At 39.8% G+C, this 24,816-nt stretch overlaps 1 protein-coding gene across 2 annotated transcripts; it reads right to left on the bottom strand.

The window, feature by feature from the left end:
• Positions 1-675: 675 nt before the first annotated feature.
• On the bottom strand, positions 676-23,082 carry FAM177A1 (family with sequence similarity 177 member A1). Of its 2 annotated transcripts, none has more exons than XM_080649834.1 (5): positions 22,688-23,082; positions 13,622-13,795; positions 6,229-6,295; positions 3,162-3,259; positions 676-1,378 (listed from the first exon to the last, which is right to left on the bottom strand). In XM_080649834.1, the coding sequence occupies exons 1-5, from the start codon at positions 22,850-22,852 to the stop codon at positions 1,172-1,174; spliced, it is 711 nt and encodes a 236-aa protein (XP_080505960.1). In that variant the 5' UTR covers positions 22,853-23,082; the 3' UTR covers positions 676-1,171. The 2 variants fall into 2 exon arrangements, with proteins under 2 accessions (XP_080505960.1, XP_080505961.1); XM_080649835.1 differs by having other exon boundaries at positions 676-1,375; positions 22,688-23,071.
• Positions 23,083-24,816: the final 1,734 nt, after the last annotated feature.

Here is a 24,816-nt window from a genome sequence, read left to right as displayed (position 1 = left end):
ATAAAAGATAGAATATCACGAACTATGATCCACAAGGAACAGTAAATATTAAAAGGATTAAAAGAAAGAAAAACTGAAAGGCTTAAAAATAAGACAAAACCATTTAATGCATTTATGGGAAATTTTATAGTTTGCATAAATAAAAATATAAAAATTTAAGGCACAGTGTATAACTATGTAAACATTACAAACTGGCCACAGTTAGACAAGTAAAATAAAATTCAAGAAGCATAAAATCTTCATAGGTCATTACTTCCTTCTACTATAATCAGAAAAGTTTCTAGTTTTTGTTAGATATATTACCTCTAAGGAGAAAAGATTCAGATCACCTTTAGATATTCATGCCTTCACTGGATAACCAAATATCTGAGTTGGAAGTACTAACTCAAATGAAGTTAAAAAATTTGAGGGAAGATGTCAGGTTAGCATGTTTTAGAGCTATTGGTAAACTATAACTTATGGTTGACATTAATTACATAATCTGATAACTAATCCTTTAAGCACTAAATTATGTAGTATAGACCCATTACTAGAAAGATTGCCATCATATGCCATGAACCACCACACCATGAATCCATAAAAACATTTAAAAAAGGAAACCTATCTTATTTGGTGTTATAGACTCAATCACCTTTCCATAAAATAAAGTTATTCTCAAGGAAAGAAAATTCAAAGTGCTTTTATCTTGCTCCTTTTTATTACTCAGTGAACCATCTTTAGTATGAAGTTAATGGTTAGATATATAAATAAGACAGCATGAAAAAATCAGGGAAAATCCTCATTTTCATCTGAGATTAGGAATATCAACTCTAATTAGCCTTAATCAGCAACTTAACCCATTTTTTTTTTTCATACAAACACAAATAACAGACAGGCATGATAATTAACTCTTCTTAATTGGCAGTTAGGGCTCTAAAATGTCCTTAACATTTTTATAAAGATCATTTTAAAACCAAAGCACTAATTTGACACACAGTAAAAGCATAGTACAAATATCCAAATTTCAGATCTGATTTTTGCTAGATAGAGCCTAAGAATAAAGAAACAGTTTTCCCTTTATAGATAATAATTTAAAATATAAATAACTGTATTAAATCCCACTGAATAGAGAATGTGAAAGTTCCTGGTATAAAAACCACCTTAGAGTTTGAAGTTTGAGAGTCATTGCATTCTATGGTGGGACAGAGACTGGATTTTGTTTGCTTTCTGTAAATACTTCACAATCGCCCTCCATTTCAAAATTGAGATTCACAAATGAACTGGACACCACTGTTTCTGGTTGATCTGTCTGAACAATGGAATCAGCCTGCAGCTTATTCTGTTGGTAGTGTCTTTCTGCTTCTTCAGACATCCTGTTTTCTTCCTCCTCCTCCTCCTCCTAAAAAGAGAAATATCAAGAATCGTTATAATATCCAAAAGGAATAATATTTGTTCCCCCAATTTTAGCTGCTTGTTTTTTTCTCTTTTAACCAAAACAGTATCCTGTACAATTCACTTTGGTCTACTTAAGACAAGACATACTTTCCTTCCCTTTCATTCCCAAATTGAAATGAAAACTAGTACATGACATTTTAGAAAAGTGGTGTCATTTTAAAAAATATATCTTTATTATTGAAAGTATTACAGATGTCCCCATTTTTCCCCCCGTTGAACCCCTCCACCCCGCTCCCGCCCCCTCTCCAGGCCTTCATGGCACTATTGTCTGTGTCCACAGATTATGCATATATGCATATAATTATTTAACCTCTTCCTGCCCACCCCTTTCCCTCTGAGATGAGACCTGAACTAACTTGGACAGCAGTTTTATCTTTTCAGATTAAGTCTAATCTAAAACTATAGCTAATACTATATCACTTCGATTATAGGGTATCAGCCTGTTCATTGGAACAGGGTGGTCTAGCCACTAAATTGGTATAGCGTGGTTAGTGTTCCCATAAGCACGTGGTAACAGATAAGGCAGTCTCTGCCCTCAAAAAGTTTACAATCTAAGAGGGAAGTTAAAGACATGTAAAAACAGCATGAAGACAGAAAGGAATAACTAGAGATTTAGAAATAATAACTTCCAGAACTACTAAGTTCATGGAAGAGGTGGCATGTGTATTGGTCCCTGCAGTATGGGTACAGAATGACTAACCTGTCAAGATTAATCTAGAGCTTGCTTGGGAGTGAATGAGAAAGGCCATTTAGAGAGGCTATTCAATACTCCCCATTAGGTAATGAGGTTCTAAACAAGTCGTTCATCAAATGTTTTTGAAACCAAATAAATATAAAGTCAGTTGAGCTTTCCAGATTCATCTCCAGCCATTCTGTTGTACTCTATGCTCCAGTGACAATAAAGTAGTATTCTTGCCATTTCCCCAAACATACATATTTTCATTTCTCTATATTCTAGGTTTATCTAAATTGCCCTCAAGTGCTTGAAGGAGAATAGTAAGAGATACTAATATTTATTTCATTTTCACTAATATATACTAGGTGCTGTTCTATTTTACATATTAACTCATTTAATCCTTAGAGCAACCTGAGCATGGATGCTGCAATTTTCATTATAAAGATGAGTAAACTGAGGCTTATAAAGGTTAAGTGTTTTGCACAAGGTAACAAAGAAGTGGCAGAGCCAGAATTTGAATTCAGACTCTTTGGTTCTTGGGCCCATGCTCTTAAATGCAAAAGCTTTCTCATTGTTTAAGGCTAAACTCATTTCACCCCCACTCTAAGACCTCACTATAGACAGACTTGCCTCACATCTCTGTGCCTTAACTACTGGCACTTACACATTTCTAGTAACTATAATTTTCTGTGCATCAAACTCACTCCAGTTCTACATGCAGTCTATGCACCCTAAGTAGAGAGACTGGGTCTTGTTTTCTTACCTTAAAATTGGAAGATAATAATCCAGAGAGAGGTGTGTGAAGATTAATAACATACATAGCACCTAGCACAGTAAATCTAGCTCAATTTTACAAATAGATCCTAGGAAACTTTCAGTATTAAAAAATTCCAAAATGTATGCTAATTTGATAAAAAACTGACTGTAAAATGAAATGCCTAGCATAAGGGAGTTACCTTTTGGGCACCTAGAGAATACATGTGTTCAATACACAACCCATCAAGTCCATAACAAACGAAACCTAATCAAGAAAATGTAAAGGGAGACACACCTCCTTCTTCATCCGGTAATACTCATCAATGGCATATTGGTATTTTGGGGTACTGATGCCCAAAACAGATGCAATCTTCTCTCCAAGGAAGTCACACACTAAAGATACAAAAGTTAAATAGCTTACATAATTCCATAAGCATTTCTTTTTTAAAAAATTTATTTTTATAAACATTTCTTGAGCACTTTCTATGTGCAAAGCACTGTAGAAATACAAAAGTTATAGTTCCTGCCCTCAGAGAGAATACGAAGATTCAATTATCTCTTCTGAATATAATTCCTTGATTTCCTCAAGAAGCACTTATGGCTCCTTATGGGCACCTGTTAACACTGCCAGTAATACTTACCACCAAGTATTATAATTATTTGTTACATGTCTATTTCTTTTTTTAAAAAATGCATATTCTTAGAGAGCTAGGATGCCAATGGGCCGGAGGAGAGGAATGGCTTGTACCATACATGCCAGGCACTGTGAAAGGTTAGACTCAGAGAGGATGAAGAACTTGCCAAGCTGACACAGCAAATCCAAAATTCAATCAGGTCTGTATATAAAGCTAATGTTCTTTTCATTTCACCAGACTGTCCAACATATACTGAGTGCTCAGTAAATGTTTGTTGAATGAATTACTATTCAAAATTAGATCTAATAAAAAAGGAGAAAGTGATAGAAGCTATGAAGGAGTTAAAATTAGAAGAGAAAGCTTTATGATTTAAAACCTATATGTAAAGTTAGCATGATTGAGTCATAAGCTGATAATTCATTTCTTTCTAATATGACTTAGTTATATCTCAATCTAAATATATAAAAGCACTTGAGGCCCAGTGCACGAAATTTGTGCACGGGGGTGTGTGTCCCTCAGCCCAGCCTGCACCCTCTCCAATCTGGGACCCCTCAAGGGATGTCCGACTGCCCATTTAGGCCTGATCCCGGTAGGATCGGGCCTAAACGGGCAGTCGGACATCCTTCTCACAATCCAGGACTGCTGGCTCCCAAATGCTCGCCTGCCTGCCTTCCTGATTGCCCCTAATCGCTTCTGCCTGCCAGCCTGATTACCCCCTAACCACTCCCCTCCCAGCCTGATTGATGCCTAACTGCTCCCCTGCCAGCCTGTTTGCCCCTAACTGCCCTCCCCTGCAGGCCTGGTTCCCCCAAACTGCTCTCTCCTGCAGGCCTGGGTTCCCCCCAACTGCCCTTCTCTGCAGGCCCAGTCGCCCCCAACTTCCCTCCTCTGCCAGCCTGGTCACCCCTAACTGTCCTCCCCTGCAGGCTTGATCGCCCCCAACTGCTCTCCCTTGCAGGCCTGGTCCCTGCCAACTGCCCTCCCCCACTGGCCATCTTGTGGCGGTCATCTTTTGTCCACATGGGGGCAGGATCTCTGACGACATAGGGGCAGCCATCTTGTGTTGGAGTGACAGTCAATTTGCATATTACTCTTTTATTAGATAGGCTAGAGGCCTGGTGCATGGGTGGGGGCCAGCTGGTTTGCCCTGAAGGGTGTCCCGGATCAGGTTGGGGGTTCCCTTGGGGTGTGGGGCAGCCCAGGTGAGGGGCCTGTGGTGGTTTGCAGGCCGGCCACGCCCCCTGGCAACCCAAGCGGAGGCCCTAGTATCTGGGATTTATTTATCTGCTATAATTGAAACTTTGTAGCCTGGAGCAGAGCCAAGCCTCCTGCTTGCTCCATGGCCACTGCCATTTTTGTTGGGATTTATCTATCTTCTATAATTGAAACTTTGTAGCCTTGAGTGGAGGCCTGGGCCCGCCAGGGTGTGCGGAAAGCTTGGCTTCCTCCATTGCCAGGGGAACCCAAGCCTCCTGTTCGCTACATGGCCGCAGCCATCTTGGTTGGGGTTAATTTGCATTTACCCCAACCTGTTTGACTGGTGGGTGCGGCTTGTGGGTGTAGCAGAGTGGTGGTTAATTTGCATATTACTCTTTTATTAGATAGAATAAGCGACTGGCTGACCAGCCAACCGGCCGGTAGCTATAATGCACACTGACCACTAGGGAGGCAGATGCTCGACCCAGGAGCAGAAACCACAGGCATGGAAACATGGAACAGACTGATAAATCTCAGAGGGAAGGAGAGTGGGGGGAGGGGGAGCTGGAAGAGATTAACCAAAGATCTTATATGCATACTAGAGGCCCGGTGCACGGATCTGGGTCCCTCGGCCTGGCCTGTGGGGATCGGGCTGAAACCAGCTCTCTGACATCCCCCAAGGGGTCCTGGATTGTGAGAGGGCATAGGCCAGGCCGAGGGACCCCAATGGAGCACAAATCCATGCATCAGGCCTCTAGCTTATAAGAAATAAAACACTAGCCCTAGCAGTTTGGCTTAGTGGATAGAGCGTCGGCCTCCACACTGAAGGCTCACAGGTTCAATTCCAGTCAAGGGCAAATGCCCAGATTGCGGGCTCAGTTCAGTAGGGGGTGTGCAGGAGGCAGCCAATGATTCTCTCTCATCATTAATGTTTCTATCTCTCTCTCCCTCTCCCTTCCTCTCTGAAATCAATAAAAATATATTTTAAAAAAGAAAACAAAACATTGCCCAGGCCTGGTAGCTCAGTTGGTTAGAGCATCATCTAGATATGCCAAGGTTGTGGGTTCCATCCCCGGTCAGGGCACATACAAGAATCAACCAGTGAATGCATAAATAAATGTAACAGCAATCTCTCTCTCTCTTTCTCTCTCTCTCACTCTCTCTCTCTCTCTCCCCCCCCATCAATTAAAAAATTTTAAAAATATATTAATGACATAAATGAATTATAACTACAGGCTTTAGGATATCAAACGACAAAATAAAACAGGTACTAACAAAAAAAGGTTTAAGAATGTGAAAATTATATCTAAATTAATATAGCCATTTTCAATCCTTTAAAAACACACACACACAAAAGCTGAAGAATGTTTTAAGGTGAAGTACAAGTGAGATTGATACCTTTCAATGCTAACTAGCTTGTGAGTGATTAACTCCCTATTGTTTCTCCTTCACTTCTGAAACGCCCCTTTTTGGCAAAGCTCCTGGAGCATATTACAGTGGTTATACAATATTCAAAAAGAAAAGTAATACCTGAGAGAGTTGACGTGGCTGCACGAAGCATATAAAACCATAAGTAGGGACCCCAGGTAAGTTTTGTCTGTAACAAAAAGTTGGGTTAGCAATACTCAAACCTAAACTCATTCTATCTATTTATTAAGGCCAAAATGAAGTAATCAATACTTGGTGAGCACAGAGTAATCTATAGACAGTACTACAAATAAACTACACTCCAATAAAAAATGTAAAACCTTTATAGCTAGAACTCCTTTTCACATTTACCCACATAACTACTACCACCTTAAGTCCATGTAATAACCAAAAAAAAAGCAGCCACTGAAATGGAGTTGGTAAGTCATAGTTTTAATTATTTAAGAGTTGATATTTCAGAGCCTTCCTTTTCCTGCCATGCTGCTTTCTGTCTTCATTGTTCACCAGCATTATCAGAGAAAGTGCAGTCAATGGAAAGGGGCCTTAAGAAATCATACAGAACGCACTTGTGGTATACTGGGGAAATTAAGGTTCAGAGACATTAAGCAGAACAACAGCATGGCAAATAAACTTTATTAGTGGGAAAATAAATAACCACCAAGAGGCAAGATGAGTTTTTTTGTTTCTTTAAGGTCTAAAAAGGAATTAGACCATAGCTCACTGTATATTTCATAGGCCAGGACCACTGGGAGAATGCAACCTCCATTGCACACCTTAATTAATTTTGGTGCTATAAGTCCAAAGAATACTTTTGTGAATTGAAGCCTGCCACACAGATGACAGTTTGCATCTGTGGATGGAATCGGTAATACAAGCATGCCTGCCCAGCCAGTGTGGCTCAGTGGTTGAGCGTCGACCTATGAACCAGGAGGTCAAGGTTCAATTCTCAGTCAGGGCACATGCCTGGGTTGTGGGCTCCATTCCCAGTGTAGGGCGTGCAGGAGGTAGCCAATCAATGATTCTCTCTCATCATTGATATTTCTGTCTCTCCCTCTCCCTTCTCTGAAATAAAAATAAAAAATACAAGCATGCTTCACTGTACCAATATTTTTGTTCATCAAAAGAAAAGATATTGCCTGGGCCAGTGTGGCTCAGTTGGTTGAGCGTCGTACCATGCACCAAAAGATCACTGATTTGATTCCTGGTCAGGGCACATGCCCAGGTTGCAGGCTCGATCCCCAGTGCAGAAGGCAGCCAATCAATGTTTCTCTCACATCGATGTGTTTCTTTCTTTCTCTCTCTCTCCACCCCCCTCTCTAAAAGCAATAAAAAGATTTTTAAAAGCCCCCACAATTTAAAAAAAAATAAGAAAAAAAACATAGTATAGAGCAGTGGTTCTCAACCTTTCTAATGCCGCGACCCTTTAATACAGTTCCTCATGTTGTGGTGACCCCCAACCATAAAATCATTTTCGTTGCTACTTCATAACTGTGATTTTGCTACTGTTATGAATCGTAATGTAAATATCTGTGTTTTCTGATGATCTTAGGCAACCCAGCGGTTCTCAACCTGTGGGTCGCGACCATCGGAAAACACAGGTATTTACAGTACAACTCATAACAGTAGCAAAATCACAGTTATGAAGTAGCAACGAAAATGATTTTATGGTTGGGGGTCACCACAACATGAGGAACTGTATTAAAGGGTCGCAGCATTAGAAAGGTTGAGAACCACTGGTATAGAGCCTGCATTCAATCAAATACACTGTTTTGATATTTGCTACAGGGAGGGGAGAAAAAGATAAACTTGTCCATAACCTTCTTAGCTAAGATATGTTAATGATTATAAGGGCATTAAAAAGCAGATGCAGACTATTTATAAGACTAAAAACTGTAGACACTGGAAACAACTCTTTCCTCTTTGTTGGTGAAATAGTATCTTCCTTTTCTGATAACTAAAGCTGACATCGTTGTAGATTTTAATTTCCTTTTCTTCATGGTTAAGAGAGGGAGATTAAATTTTTTTATTTTCAATTACAGTTGACATTCAATATTATTATTAAAGAATAATTTATTGATTTTGAGAGAGAGAGGAAGAAAGAGGGTTCTAGTGTAGGCTCTTGAGCCACCTGTCCTTTTGATTCAGTAAGATCAGTGTCTAAACCAGGAGTGGGGAATATCCGGCCCTGCCAAGGCATTAGGAGTGAGTTAATTAAATGTGTGACCAAATACAGCAGGCTAATTTTTAAGTTGGTAATTGTATATGGCCCATGAATGATGTATAAATATCCAAATGGCCCTTAGAAGAAAAAAGGCCCCCCTCTACCTCCCTCCCCCCTGGTCTAATCAAAAGACCCTATAAATTAATTCTGTATAACTGTGTGATGACAGATGTTACTCAGGAATCCTTATCTATTTCCTCAGCTCTGGAAAAAGTTTGGCTCTTTAGTAGTCACAGCCTGATACTAGCAATTATTTTCTCTAGAAACAACCCCAGCATATAGAAATCTACACTGTCTTCCAAAAGTATGTTTAATCCTTTCCTATATTTAGTCCTTTTTTATACTTTCTTGGTCCTATCATTTACCATGTGTTATACAATTTGGTTCCATTCTCTATATTTCTGCACTGTCCATTTGCTGTAAAAATCATAAGGTAAATACCAATGTCAGAGTATCTTAAACAGAAGCTCCTAAAATAGCTTTTATTCCAATGTAAGAGACACCTCCTGCTCTAAATATAGAATATATAGCAGATTATTTTTCCTGAGGGTTTTCAAAGTCATTTTGAGTGAGCACTGACTGTTAATTTAAAAAATAAAGTTGGCCCTGACCGGTTGCTCAGTGGTTAGAGCGTCAGCCAGTCAATTCCAGGTCAAGAATACCTCGGTGCAGGCTCAACCCCAGCCCTGCTTGGGGTGCATGCATCGATGTTTCTCTCTCTCTCCTTCCCCTCCTTCTTCTCAAATGCCAATTTCTGAGACAGTATTCCTGAAAGACAAGTAAGGTAGTTCCTTAGTTTTTATTTACACAAGAATGAATGGCCCAGCAAACAAATAAATTTAACTAAGAACATACTGTTGTCTTCCCCATTTACTATATTGAAATATATAGCATATGTCCCAAATGCGTACATTACTAAAGTGGAATAACTAGGCCAAAAATATAATCATTTGGAAAGCTCTTCCTTCAGAGTGCAAAACTTTACACCAGGAAATTTACCAATACACACAGAGCAATGCATGAGATGCCCATTCCCTAGTACCCTTGCCACAGCATATTGTTCTTTCACTTTTTAAAAAAACTGACAAGTGAAAAATGAGCCCAGATAATTTTGAGTTCTTTATAGGATTTTTAAAAAATATATTTTTATTGGTTTCAGAGAGGAAGGGAGAGGGAGAGGGAGGGAGATAGAAATATCAATGATGAGAGAGAATCATTGATCGGCTGCCTCTTGTGCCCCCCACTGGGGATTGAACCTGCAACCCTTCGTTTGTAGGCCGACGCTGTATCCACTGAGCCAAGACAGCTACGGCAATCTTGAGTTTTGACTATATTGCAAAAGGCATTAGCCCATTTATATAGATAACAATTATGTGCATAATCATTTTTTTACATTTTTATTGAGTTTGTTGGGGTGACATTGGTTAATAAAATTATATAGGTTTCAGGAATACAATTTTATAATACACTAGTGGCCCGGTGCATGGATTCGTGCATATTGAAAGGAAATTAATTAGAAGAAATATTTTAATATCGCTATTCGCCCTTTCTCTATAATAGAAGTGTCAACCAAATTCACGATGGACAATGAAAGATTGAAACACACACGTGCGATTGGCGCCAGCGAGAGCTTTATATGTATCGCACATGCACGAGTCAACATTTATTTTTAAACTGCTGGTCGGTCCGTCACTTAGCCTTTTATATATATAATCTGTATACTGTATTGTATGTTCACCACCCCAAGTCAAGTCTCCTTCCATCACCATTTATCCTCCCTATATCCTCTTCTACCTTCTTCCCAACCCCCTTTTCCCTCTGGTAATCACCATACCGTTGTCTGTGTCTCTGAGTTTTGGGTTTGGTTTTGTTTTGTAAGCTTAATCCCTTCACCTTTTTCACCCACCCCTGCAACCCCCTTCCCCTCTGATAGCCGCCAGTCTGTTCTCTATCAAACAATGATGCCTTTGTCAGCAGGGAACTTCACGTGAGATTTAAGCTCAGGAGTTGCTATAGTGACCAAATCAAAGGGGAATAGTGACCAATCAGAGGGAATATCAAGGGACAAAGATCTGCAGCCTTTATAAACTATAAAGAAAAGGGACTCAGTGGGACTCTTTCCCCCTCCCCATGTGGGAGTCTGTACTTGTTCAATAAATTTCCACCTTTACTATTAAAAAAAAATTTTAAATATATATTCTTAGATACACAAATATACACATTTTGAGTAACCCAAATCAAAACTAAATCAAAGGTTAAAGGAATGCAGAGAACATGTTTAATCTTAAGGCACATATGAGGTGAAATCTAATGGAAAGTATTACCATAAATAAGACTGCAAGAAAAATCTAGGTCTCCATTTCTCTTTTCTTTTTTAAAATAATTATTGTTGAAAGTATTAGATATGTCCCCTTCCACCCCTCCTCCCGACCTCCCAGCTCCCCAACCCCAGGGCTTTAGCACCCTATTGCCCATGTCCATGGGTTATGCATATATACATATAAGGTCTTTGGTTGATTATCTCCCACCCACCCACCATCCCCCACCTCTGAGATTCTGCACTCTGTTTCATGCTCCATGTCTCTGGATCCATTCTGTTCACCAGTTTATTTTGTTACTTAGATTCCACATATGACTGAGATCATGTGGTACTTATCTTTCTCTGACTGACTTATTTCACTTGGCATGATATTCTCCAGGTCCCTCCATGCTGTCTCAAAGAGTAAGAAATTCTTCTTTTTCACTGCTGCATAGTGTGCCATAGTAAAAATATACCACAGCTTTTTTATCCATTCATCTACTGATGGGCACTTGAGCTGCTTCCAGATCTTAGCTATTGTAAATTGTACTGCTATGAACACATGGGTACATACATTCTTTTTGACTGGTGCTTTGGATTTCTTAGGATATATTCCTAGGTGATCACTAGATCCAATGACAGTTCCATGTTTAATTTTTTGAGGAAACTCCATACTGTTTCCATAATGGTCGCACCAGTCTGCATTCCCACCAGCAGGTACTAGGGTTCCCTTTTCTCCACATCCTTGCCAGCACTTGTCACTTGTTGATTTGTTGATATTAGCCATTCTGACAGGTGAGAGATGGTACCTCACTGTAATTTTGATTTGTATCTCTCAGATGATTAGAGACTTTGAACATTTTTTCATATGTATCTTGGCATCTGTATGTCCCCTTTGGAGAAGTGTCTATTTAGGTCCTTTGCCCATTTTTTATTGGATTGTTTGTCTTCCTTTTGTTAAGTTGTCTGAGTTCCTTATATATTTTGGATATTAACTCTTTATCAGATGTATCATTGCCAAATATGTTCTCCCATACAGTGGGCTCTCTTTTCATTTTGTTGATGGTTTCTTTTGCTGTGCAGAAGCTTTTTATTTTGATGTCGTCCCATTTGTTTATTTTCTCCTTAGTTTCTTTTACCTTAGGAGATGTATCAGTAAACATATTGCTACAAGAAATGTCTGAGATTTTGCTGCCTATGGTTTCTTCTAAGATATTTATGGTTTCATGACTTAACATTTAAGTCTTTTTGCCCTAACCGGTTTGGCTCAGTGGATAAAGCATCGGCCTGCGGACTCAAGGGTCCCAGGTTCAATTCCGGTCAAGGGCATGTACCTTGGTTGCAGGCACATACCCAGTAGGGAGTGTGCATGAGGCAGCTGATCAATGTTTCTCTCTCATCGATGTTTCTAACTCTCTATTCCTCTCCCTTCCTCTCTGTAAAAAATCAATAAAATATATATTAAAAAAAAAAAACATTTAAGTCTTTTATCCATTTTGAGTTTATTCTTGTGTATGGTGTAAGTTGGTGGTCTAGTTTCATTTTTTTGCATGTATCTGTCCAATTTTTCCAACACCATTTATTGAAAAGACTCTCTTGACTCCAATGTATGCTCTTTCCTCCTTTGTCAAATATTAAGTGTAATAGCTTGGGTTGATTTCTGGGTTCTCTGTTCTGTTCCATTAATCTCTATGCCTGTTCTTGTGCCATTACCAAGCTGTTTTGATTACAGTGGCTTTGTAGTATAACCTGAAATCTGGTATTGTGATCCCTCCAACTTTGTTCTTCTTTCTCAAAATTGCTGCAGCTATTCGGGGTCTTGTTTGATTCCATATAAATTTTTGGAGTAGTTGTTCTAGCTCTATGAAATATGCCGTTGGTATTTTAATAGATATTACATTGAATCTGTAGATTGCCTTGGGTAGTATGGACATTTTAATGATGTTGATTCCATTTCTTATTTTCTATCAAGTATACCAGGAGTCTTAGTAAGTCTTCATTTTAAATGTCAGGGTTTAAAAAAAATATTGAGTCTGTTTTACAAATCTACTATATAAATACAAGACAATGTATTTTCAAAATTCTTTTGTCCTATCAGACAAAAGTTTACTTTGCTATTATTCATCCTTTAAAGGAAGGGAATCCTGTCATATACAATCACTTGGTGAACCTTCAGGACATTGTGCTAAGTAAAATAAGCCAGTCACAAAAGGACAAATACTTCTTGATTCCACTTATATGAGTAATCTAAAATAATCCAAACATAGAAACAGAGAACAGAATAGTGGTTGCCAGAAACTGGGGGAAGGAGGGAATTGGGGAGTTGTTATTCAATCTGTATAACATTTCAATTACACAGGGTGATTATGTTTTAGAGATCATGTTCTGTACCATGTTGTGCCTATAGTTAACAATACCTTATTGTACACTGAACAATTTGTTAAGAGGATAGCTCTCACGTTAAGTGTTCTTATCATAATTTTTTTTAAAACCAATGAATTTTGTGAAAAAAAGTGTAAGAAAGAAAGACATTTTCATAGATAGATTTCTTAGTAGTTACAGAATAGTCATAGAAGTATAAAGTACTACATAGGGAATATAGTCAATAATATTGTAATAACTATGTATGGTGTCCGCTGGGTATGAGATTTATCAGGATAATCACTTAGTAAGTTATATTATGTCTAATCACTGGGGTGTACACCTAAAACTAATATAATATTATATGTCAACTGTAATTAAAAACTTAAAAATGATTAAAAATAAAATAAAACTATTTCAGGCTTCTGAAATGCAGGAAATACTTCCATCCATATTGTATAAAAATACTATTTTCTACCAAAATCATAATGCATAATTTTATAATCAGAATATAGCTGATTGAAACCTCAGAAGTCCCCTTCCATTCAATAGGGAAACAAATCAATCTAAACAAAACCTACTGACACACAAAAAATCACTAGTATCAAACCTACCGGATCAACAGTAGGCAAGACATCTTTCTTTTCCAGCCCATCGACTTCATCTTCATCCGTGCTATATTCTTCCATTGTTTCACCACTAACAAAGTGGATGACTCTCCTTGGGACTTTCTTCTTTTTTCCGATGACTCCCAGTTCTACATTTTCAAAGCTTCTTTCATTACTCATCTAATGTTGATAATAAATTAAGAAAATGAGAGTTTCAAGTGAGATTAATATTCATTCATATGACAAAAAAAAATTCCAGGTTGCTTTATTTTAGGGAATAAAGAACATAAGCCAATTTTTAAACAGTTTTTTTAAAAATAAAACAGATCATATACACACAAAAGCATCAATAGCGTCTAAAAAGAGTTTAATGAATAATAAAGCAAACATCTGCATACTCAATAACAAGGTGAAAAAAACAGAACTTAACCAATTAAGTTTCATTTTGTTTAAGTCAACAGCTAAGAAATCAAGCACCACACTTCAAGTCATAGCAATTCCAATACTGTATAATATGTGAATACATGTTGAACATCAATCATTTTAAAGACTAACACTAATTATGGCTGAATTAATGTGTAATATCAAGAGAAAATCATATGACACACATATATATATGTTAAATACATAAAATAACAGTTTATATTAAGTCTAATAAGTCTTGGAATTTGAGCTTAGCTATGTGTGAGCAAAACAGAACCAGTTCAGCTTAATTCTGAAGTGCTCCTTTTCTCAAAACAGGAGTCCTAAATTCAAATGACTTTTAGGGCCAAACAGGTACTAAAATGAATAAAGCTACAGATGGCAGGATAGATGCTTTAGAGAAAGCATGCCTCAACTAAAGACATTAAATTGAAAATAATTTTAAAGCACTGTGCAGGCCAAATAAAACTCATTTGTAAACCAGATCTGGAAAGCAGGCCATCAGTGTTTTATCTCTGAACTTCCAGATTTCTTAGTCAATAATATACAGGTGACAACTGAGTTTTCCTGATAGCAAAATATTTTACAAATTTTTAAAGTATAATCCTTAAGTCTATAGAATTCTAATTATATCCAAGTTCCACTCCTACATATATATAGCCATGTGCCAAACTCAGAGTAAATGCAAACTATGGGAGAATGTAAGTAACTTTTTTTCCCCTCTCACCTTGCTTCAGGTTTAAACTCCTAAGAAAGCCTTCATTGAATTTTCTTACCTGAAGATTTTGAAAAGGCACAGTAGTAATAATTGTGAAAAAAAGAATCTGGCAACAGTGAAAATGGGGGAGGAGGTATAAGTAAGGGAATGGTCAAGGGGGCTTTTTATTCACGTTTTAATTTTGTTTTGTTTTTGTGATGAGGATATGTTCATGTATTACTGATACAATATAAAAAGTAAACCAAAGCAAAATGATACAGAACTACAGGACTGTCATGATTAGAATCCATGTCTGTAGGATTCTCTAGGATAGTCCAGAGTTTAAAAATTTTGTCCTCGCCCTAATCAGTTTGGCTGGATGGACAGAGCGATGGCCTGCGGACTGAAAGGTCCCAGGTTCGATTCTGGTCAAGGGCATGTACCTTGGTTGCGGGCACATCCCCAGTGGGGGGTGTGCAGGAGGCAGCTGATCGATGCAATGTTTCTAAGTCTCTATCCCTCTCCCTTCCTCTCTGTAAAAAATCAATAAAATATATTTTTTAAAAAATAATAATAAAAAAATTTTGTCCTCTATAAGGATTCTTAAACTTGTAAATATGACCAAACATAATTTAAATCCATGATTATTGTTCAACTACTAGTTAAGTTTTCTGAACTACATTTGCAGAGATGGGACTGTACTGATAAAAAATAGTGGACTAGAACTGCCAAGTTATGTAAGTATAAGTAACTTTACTTTTATGCATTGTTCCTCTTAATCTTCTAAGGTCCTTCTTAGAAAATAGATATGGTTCTTCTGTGTCATTCACTTGCCAAAAGTAAATTTAGTAATTAGCCAGGATTTGAATCAAGATACAGTATATCCAACCCAAAGAATTCAGGCATTCATTGTTTCATTAAGCACATGGTCATTACTGACAGAGCTATTACTGCTATATACTCTAGGAGCAAACTGAGATCATGAAAACTTTGATAGCATGGGCTATCTATGAATTAATCTTTTAAAAAAATTTCCTTAGTCTGTCCCAAGGGCTCAAACAAATCCCAGCCCTTAATAAAGAAAGACCAATCCATTTATTGTGTCCGTTAAAAAAACAAACATATGGCCTATCCACATCTCCTTTCTTCTATCCCTGATCCCTAGCCACAGTAAGCCCTTCCTACCCATTCTCATATTACCCCTTGATATAAGATTTGGTTTGGATTGTCTTGACATCAAAGTCTCCTTTTGGACCATGACTTTTTGGATTCCCTTATAGACAAGGGAAAGTCAGAAGAGCTGGTTTAGATCTCCAGTCATCATACTAACTAGATGGATCTGACGCCAAAGCAACAATCCCTGTCAATGAGTAGAGCTGAGAGCGTTCACAGTACTTCACCATGCTCCCTTCTGGCCCCAACCCATTCCCATCAGAGCAGAAGCAGCTTCTCACGGCTCCCTAAGCAATCTCTCAGTGGCTCAACTACTGTATCTTCCTTCAACAACTTTAATAAATCAAAACACTGTGGCGGGGTCATAACAACTAGTATAAACTTAGCTACTATCTCTAGTCTATGACTCGGTTATGTTCTTTCCAAAACATTTTTTTTTAAAATCTACCCAGCTGGCGTGGCTCAGTGGTTGAGCATTGACCTATGAACCAGGAGTTCACAGTTTGATTCCTGGTCAGGGCACATACCGGGTTGCGGGCTGGATCCCCAGTAGGGGGCGTGTAGGAGGCAGCAGATCAATGATTCTGATCATTGATATCTCTATCTCTCCCTTTCTCTCTAAAATCAATTTTAAAAATATGTCTTTTTAAAAAGGCATTTTATTTGCTCTAATAATTACATTTTGTATAAAGATTTTTACTAACAAGACTTTTATTTAAGGACTTTTCTTTTTTAATTTAATATTAATTTTTTATATAGTAAAACCCAAGTTTTATCATCTTAAGCATGAGTGAGCAAACTTTTCCTGTAAAGGCCGGAAAGTAAATATTTTACACTTTGCAGCTATAGTTTCTGTCACAACTACTGAACTCTGCGAAAGCAGCCACAGACAATCCATAATGAATGGGCATAACTTTGTCCCAATAAAATTTAATATAAACTGGTGGTTGGTAGGATCTGGCCCACAGCTTATAATTTGTCAACCTCTCTTCTGAAACCAGATTGGCAAATTTAAAAATATGTCAAAGAGCTTGGTCAATGTGGCTCAGTTGGTTGAGCATCATACCATATGACCTGGAGGTTGCTGGATAGATTCCCCTCAGGGCACATGCCTGGGTGCAGGAGGCAGCCAATAGATGTCTCTCTCTCATCAGTTTCTATCTCTCTCCCTCTTCCTTCTTCTCTGAAATCAGTTTTTTAAAAATTTGTGAAAGAATCTATGACATGTAATTCCAACCTCTTCTTGGGGTGGGGGAGTCAGTTATGGGAGGTATTTGAAAACCAACCAGAAAGTGGTTTGGTCAAAATTTCCAACAATTATAAATAGAATTTATTTTCTGAATTTTGCAAATGTTTTATTTTTACAGTAAAACAGTAATCTGCAAGTAAAAATGGTACTTACTGTCAATTATACAAATTCTCTTTTAATAAACTGCAGATATCTGAAAATAGTTTTTAACACCAGGAAATTATGAGATGTAATGTCATAAAAAAAGTTATACGTTTGATTATATTTTATGGTTAACCAGTCTGTAATTCTGCTTTCTTGTTCCTCAGTGCCTGTTTTTTAATGGCAATATGCTTTTTATAAACTCCCATGGCATCCAGAACTTCTTTAAAACCTGTACTTTCCCAATTAGGTGGTTAGCAACACAGGAGTAGGAACAGTGTGTATCCTTCAGCCTATAGCTCCTGGCACATGGCAAGTGCTTGGTAGCAGAGCTGCTAAATAATGCTAAATGAAGTAGTAGTGAAATTTTAACTCCTTTAATTCTAATTCAGTCTAGTCAGAGAAGCTGCTGGTTTGAGGCCTAATGCTAAACACAAACCCAAGCTCCTATTTCTTTTTTTTTTTTTTAATATATATTTTATTGATTTCAGAGAGGAAGGGAGAGAGAGAGAGAGAGAAACATCAATGAGAGAGAATCACTGATCGGCTGCCTCCTGCACACCCCCTACTGGGGATCAAGCATGTGCCCTTGACTGGAATAGAACCCAGGACCCTTCAGTCCACAAGCTGATGCTCTATCCACTGAGCCAAACTGGCTAAGGCCAAGCTCCTATTTCTTACTCCCTTCCCTACACTTGGGACTTCTCAGTTCTCACAAACTAATAAAGGAGTACGGGATGGCAGCCTCTCCTTCCATCCAAATCTCCACCTCACTGACCTCTTCCCTTACTGTGGTCAAACCCCTAGGGACAGATGTGGAGTTCCCAAAGATGTTTCTGCTTCAGGAATGTGTGAATGAGAGAGCAAGAAGAGAAAGTTAGAAAAGTAATTTGTATAGTATGAACCCATGTTTGTTTAATAAGAAAGATTATTAGATATGCATAGGAAATCCCAGAAAGAATATACCAGAAACTTAGTTACTTGAGGAGAATGTGAGGAACAAGTGATGGGGGGATTCCTATGAGTTTTTACTTTTTGCTCTAGGGCAGCCGTGGGCAAACTACGGCCCGCGGGCCGGATCCGGCCCGTTCAGCTGTTCTATCTGGCCCGCGGAGCCGAAAGAGCAGAGGGTTCTCTTGCTCTCCCCTCCGCTCCTTTACTTTGAATTTATATTAGTTCACACAAACACTCCATCCATGCTTTTGTTCCGGCCCTCCGGTCCAGTTTAAGAACCCATTGTGGCCCTCGAGTCAAAAAGTTTGCCCACCCCTGCCTAGGGCCTTTTTTACTGTTTAAGTATTTATTTAATTATTTTTAAACCAAGGATATGAAAACAACATAATGTCACCAACCCAAAACAAAGAGGCTCACCCTCACTGGTTTGGCTCAGTGGATAGAGTGTCAGCCTGAGGACTGAAGGGTCCCAGGTTCGATTCTAGTCAAGGGCACATGCCCAGGTTGTGGGCTCGATCCCCAGTGCGGGGCGTGCAGGAGGCAGCTGATCAATGATTCTCTCTCATCACTGATGTTTCTATCTCTCTCTTCCTCTCCCTTGTTCTCTGAAATCAATAAAAAATATATTTAAAAATAAGTAAAAGTAATGAAAGAAATTATGAACAGCTTCGAGATAATAACTTAAAAACAACAAAGAGCTTCTCTTCATTTATCTGGTTAGTCAGTACAGGTATGTTTACTTTGCTATTAAGAGTCAAAGCTTAAGTAATAATGAAAACAATTATAGTAACAGAAGAAAAAATCAAATGGAAAACACATCAAGCACTGTGGACTTAAAAGTTCAATTCTGTGCCTGTCGACAACAGGTCTCAAATAAAGTGAGAAGTGGCTTCCTAATCAATTACAATTACCGCCTGAATTCCTCCCAGCCTACTTTCCTCCTTAAGTAGAAGCAAGAAACTACATATACATAGTATGTAGTAAAGTTTTTGTTAATGCAAACTAACATTATCTAACATTTAAAGAGTTATACTAACATTCAGACACTGTTCTCTGGGAATCTGTAGTTTGGGGAAAATGTTTCACTAACATTCAAGTAGTTAAATCTCAAAAATGAAGCTACTGAAAAAAGCTTCATTCTCAATGAGGGTGGGAAGATTTCTATACAGAAGCAAAGCTAAATTTTTAATAGCCAAAAGTGTATACAATTGAGCTGGTTTCAGTTAAAGCAATATTTTCATTAGTTTTATCTGGCCAAAGATCCTAAACTACCATTTTAGAGTACCAAAATCAAAACAAATTAAACCTCCAAACCTTACCTAATTCTAAACTTACTAAGGGCCAGGTGCACAAAGATTGGTGCATGGGGGATGGGTCCCTCAGCACGACCTGCACCCTCTCCAATCTGGGAGCCCTCAGGGAGCCCTCTCTAATGCGGGAGTTTCTGTCTGTCTTTGCAATCATATGAGCAAGTTGTCTGAGACCCCCAACCCAGTTTGGTTTGTTGCTCACAGAATAATAGAGGCATTTTTTTTTTCTTTGCTTCATTGGTGGAGATTTACTGGAAGTTTTAGGATATCTTCCCTTTAATTTTTCCTAGGCACTCTGATTTGACTTATGTCTCTCACCTTTGCTTTCCTTCCATCCCCCACCGCAACAGTAACTTGCTCCAGGCTCACTTTGCTCTAGTGTCTAGGACAGTGGTCGGCAAACTCATTAGTCAACAGAGCCAAATATCAACAGTACAACGATTGAAATTTCTTTTGAGAGCCGAAAACTGACTTCTGCGCATGGGCCACGAAGTTTCAATCGCACTTACGTGCGGGTCCCGCACGTGGTATTTTGTGGAAGAGCCACACTCGAGGGGCCAAAGAGCCGCATGTGGCTAGTGAACCGCAGTTTGCGGACCACTGGTCTAGGAGACCCGTCTGCCACCAGAATTACGATTCCCAGCATTCCTGGTGCTCCCCGCGTTCTGGGATTCCACTTCCAGTCCTGGGCTGCCACCAGAACTACTACTCCCAGAATTCCTGGTGCTCCCCGCACTCTGTCTCCATCCCATGGCCTCCCACTCTGCCAAGTCCTCCAGACTGCCAACTCTCCCTCTCTTCTCTTTGTCTGGCAACTTGGGGAGCCAAGTTCCCCAAGCTGCTCCCCCACTCTGCTCTCCCCCTGGGGCCTATGTATGCAAATTAACCCGCCATCTTTATTGGGTTAATTTCATACTCACTCCTGATTGGCTGGTGAGGGTAGCAGAGGTACGGTCAAGGTCAATTTACATGTTTCTCTTTTATTATATAGGATGCTGTCCAAAACAGTAATCACTTGCCACATGTGGTTAATTATTGCTCAAGTGCAATGTGGCTAGTTCAACTCAAATTGCAGTAGGTTTAAAGTGCATACAGGAGGACATACAGAAAACCAGGAGACATATGAAAACATGCTCAAAGTCACTAATCATCCAAGAGAATCAAATCAAAACGACAATGAGGTACCCTCCAACATCTGTCAGAATGGCTATCATCAACAAATCAACGAACGACAAGTGCTGCAGAGGATGCGGAGAAAAAGGAACCCTCTTGCACTGCTGGTGGGAATGCAGACTGGTGCAGCCACTGTGGAGAACAGTATGGAGTTTCCTCAAAAAATTAAAAATGGGCCCTGACCGGTTTGGCTCAGTGGATGGAGCGTCGGCCTGTGGACTCAAGGGTCCCAGGTTCGATTCCAGTCAAGGGCATGTACCTTGGTTGCGGGCACATCCCCAGTAGGAGGTGTGCAAGAGGCAGCTGATCGATGTTTCTAACTCTCTATCCCTCTCCCTTCCTCTCTGTAAAAAATCAATAAAATATATATTAAAAAAAATAAAAATTAAAAATGGAACTCCCATTTGACCCAGTAATCCCACTTCTAGGACTATATCCCAAGAAACTAGAAACAACAATCAGAAAGGATATATGCACCCCTATGTTCATAGCAGCACAATTCACCATAGCTAAGATTTGGAAACAGCCTAAGTCCCCATCAGCAGATGAGTGGATTAAAAAACTGTGGAACATCTACACAATGGAATACTACGCTGCAGTAAAAAAGAAAGAACTCTTACCATTTGCAACAGCATGGATGGACCTGGAGAGCATTATGCTAAGTGAAATAAGCCAGTCAGAGAAAGATAAATACCACATGATCTCACTCACTTGTGGAATATAATGAAAAACATAAACTGATGAACAAAAACAGATCCAGAGACAGAGAAGCATCGATCAGAACATCAAACCTCAGAGGGAAGGTAGGGGAAGGTGGGGGTAAAGGGGAGAGATCAACGAAAGGACTTGTATGCATGCATATAAGCCTAACCAATGGACACGGGGCGGGGGGGGGGGGGAGGGGGGGGGGCAAGGGGGAGTAAGGACACATATGTAATACCTTAATCAATAAAGAAAATAAAATAAAATGCATACAGTATTTCAAATACTGGTACCAAAAAGAGAATGTAAAATATCTCATTGATAACTTTCACATTAATTACATGTTGAAATTTGTGTTTTGAAAACTGAATTAAATACAATATAATATAAAGTTAATTTCACTTCATATTAATTACATGTTAAACTTTCTAACTGGGTTAAATAGAATATAATATTGATTTCACGGATATCTTTTTACTTTTTTAAAAAATGTTTTTATTGACTTTAGAGAAGGGAGGAGAGAAACATCAATGAGAGAGAATCATTGATCGGCTGCCTCCTGCACGCCCCTACTGCAACCCCGGCATGTGCCCTGACCCGGAATCCAACGGGGACCTCCTGGTTCATGGGTCCACAACGCTCAACCACTGAGCCACACGGGCGGGCTCTTTTTACTTTTTCAATGTGGCTACTAGAAAGTGCAGAATTTACAGTGAGGCTAGCATTGTATTCCTATTGGAGAGTGCAACTCTGGGCCTTCGTTACCTCGCTGGTGAAATGGGGATGGCTCCCACCTCAGGCAGAAGCTATAAGGATTAAATGAAAAAGCCTGCAAACATTAGCACTATTTGCTGCCAGCTAAGCAAAGGGCAGACGCCAAGTCGGGAGCCTGCAAAAGGAGAGACTGAGACGTGACTGAAGCCGCGTCACCTGCCTCCTGCCACTAAGGCCACCTTTGGGGACACGCCCGCATTCTCTGTTCACAGACCTGAGGCTCGAATATCACCCCTGGAAACGCGAGGCCGTCCCCGCCCCGTACCCCCCGCCCCGAGCCTGAGGCGCAGCCAGGGAGGGGTACGTGAGGGGTCCCTTCCTCCACGCCAGTGTTCTTGAGCCGAGGCGGGGATAATAAGGGCGGCCCGCTCGGAGGAATGCCGGGCGGGCCAAAGGCAGCCGGCGGACCAGGCAGAGAGGAGGCCGCGCTCTCCGGCCCTCGCTTCGGGCCGCCCCTCCCTCGGCGCCTCGCCTACCTGCCGCGCCGGGTCTCGGAAGGCCGCGGTGGCCGCAGCTCCCGAGGCTGCGACTGCTTCTCCTGCCTCCGCACGGCTCCCTGGCTCCCGGTCCATCGTCGTCGCCGCCACAGGGCTGCTGGCGCTGGCTAGATAGAGCGTGATGGCCGATAAGCCCACTTCCATCCTCCGCCTCCCCGCCCAGTCGTGGACAGAGCCCGCGGTCGGGAAGGGGGACTCGCCTAGGCGTCCGCCTCGCGCCGCACCCGGCCTAACCGAGCCGGAGGGCGGGGCTCGGCTGCCAGGCTCGGCCAGCCGCGGCCTGCGAAGCCCAACTACCAGCTCCCGCGCGGCGGGCGGCGGGGCGAGGCGCCGCAGTCCCGCTTCCGGCCCGCCCACCTCGGCGCTCTCAGGGCCCCTCCCGGTGACGTCGTGCCTTGTTACCTGTACCTGGAGCCTGGGTTTGGGTCTCTTCGCAGCCTCTCACCTGCATCCTGGGAAATCGCCCGCTCAGACTTTGGTTTCTGCGCTTGTGAAATGAGAACAGCCGCTTAGTGGTCCTGAAGTCCTGGAGCTGAAATGTGGTGGCTGAAAAAATATTTTTTAAATGTATGGCGGCTCATGTTATACATTCCATGCGTAACCTGGATGACAGTCTAGCCAAAATAGCCTTGAAAGAAGAGCCTCGAGGGTGAATTTTACTGACACTTGTCTGAAGTATTTAAAGGTAACTGTAGACAAGTTAAGGGAGACCTGAAGAAAAGTGAAGGGCAACAGCAAGCTTCCATTTTGACAAATGTTTTAAGTGTGTGTGTGTGTGTGTGTGTGTGTGTGTGTGTGTAGGCATCCTAGACTTTCCCCATTTTCTCAGTGTTCAAATTAAAAAGTCATGATTGTAATGATTATTGCATTACTTAAGCTAGTTGGGGGCATTTCCAGCTAAATGACTTATTGTAATTTTAGTATGAAAGTTTTCATGAAAAGGTCAAATATAAAATACATTATTTTGGCCAAGGAGAGTGGAGTAGGGAGTTCGTTTGGTATTTTAAATTGCATTTTCATGCCAGTAAAAATTCAGAAATGGTTCCCAAAGGTAAGTACTAGGATATTTTGTTCTGCAGCATGGCAAGAGCAGCCATAGGGCAGAACACCACTAGAACCGTAAATATTACTTACTCTCCTGTGCAAAGTTTTTTTTTTCTTACTCTCTGTTTAATATTGCTGTACACCTTCCATCCTGCTATAACCATGATGATCTAAAAACAAAAAATAAAAACCTTAAAAATAAAGTTGGTAATTTGAAAACCATCTACATTTTAAACAATGGTTGGAAATTCATCTGTATTACAGTAATAAAATCAAATTAGCTTGTTGCTGAGGAAAACACATTTTATTAACATGATCTGATGCTGTCTAGTGGCTTCACTTATGGAGCCCAGTATGCTAGGTACTATGATAAGGACTTTCCTTATATTAACTCTTCCTCACAACTCTGAGATATTATTATAATCACCAACATTTTACAGATGAGCAAAGGCTTAGTAACTTGTGGAAGGACACAGCTGATAGGTAAGCAGCAGAGCAAAGATTGAAACCCAGGCAGTCTGATTCCAGAGCCTATCCTCAGCGACGCTGCCCCTTTGAGAATGAATATGTCAGAAAACAGGCTAGCAGGAAGGCAGAAAATTCTTAGAACAAAGGGATGTGTGATATTTGGAAAGATTTGCATAGAAATTAGTAAAATGTGTACATTTTTAAGTCTATTGTAAGCAGTAGCCATTTGTACACTTTAAGTCCCCATCTGTAAGAAACCAATGAAAATACCAAGTAAACTTGTTTTGTTTGATGTTGCATGAATACATTTGTTTTAATTGAAATTTGGTCAGGTTTCTTGTCATGAGAATATACTATTGATATTCAACTACCAGAATTCTGTATATGGCATTAAGTCATAAAATATTAGTTTCTTTGTACACAATGCCAAAACGCAGTAATCTCAAGGTTGAAGACCTGTGCATCATAATCTGAAGTCTGTAGAAACCTAGAGATCTTTTAACAATAATCTAAAAAACAAGTATAAAGATTTAATAAGGATTTCCACCAGTAAGGATACCTTTCTTCTTGGGGCAAGATCATCCATTCTGTCTTTT

The sequence above is a fragment of the Plecotus auritus genome (assembly GCF_963455305.1).
Source record: "Plecotus auritus genome assembly, chromosome: 1".
Taxonomy (NCBI): Eukaryota; Metazoa; Chordata; class Mammalia; order Chiroptera; family Vespertilionidae; genus Plecotus; species Plecotus auritus.
Note: the sequence above shows the minus strand (reverse complement) of the source record. Positions and strands in the feature narration are given on the sequence as shown.

Coding starts and splice junctions, on each gene's coding strand:
- FAM177A1 (XM_080649834.1), bottom strand. CDS start 22,852: ATGGAAGTGGGCTTATCGGCCATCACGCTCTATCTAGCCAGCGCCAGC. Junction 13,796..22,687: donor TCCGAGACCCGGCGCGGCAG/GTAGGCGAGGCG, acceptor TATCAACATTAG/ATGAGTAATGAAAGAAGCTT. Junction 1,379..3,161: donor ATTACCGGATGAAGAAGGAG/GTGTGTCTCCCT, acceptor TTCTCTTTTTAG/GAGGAGGAGGAGGAGGAAGA.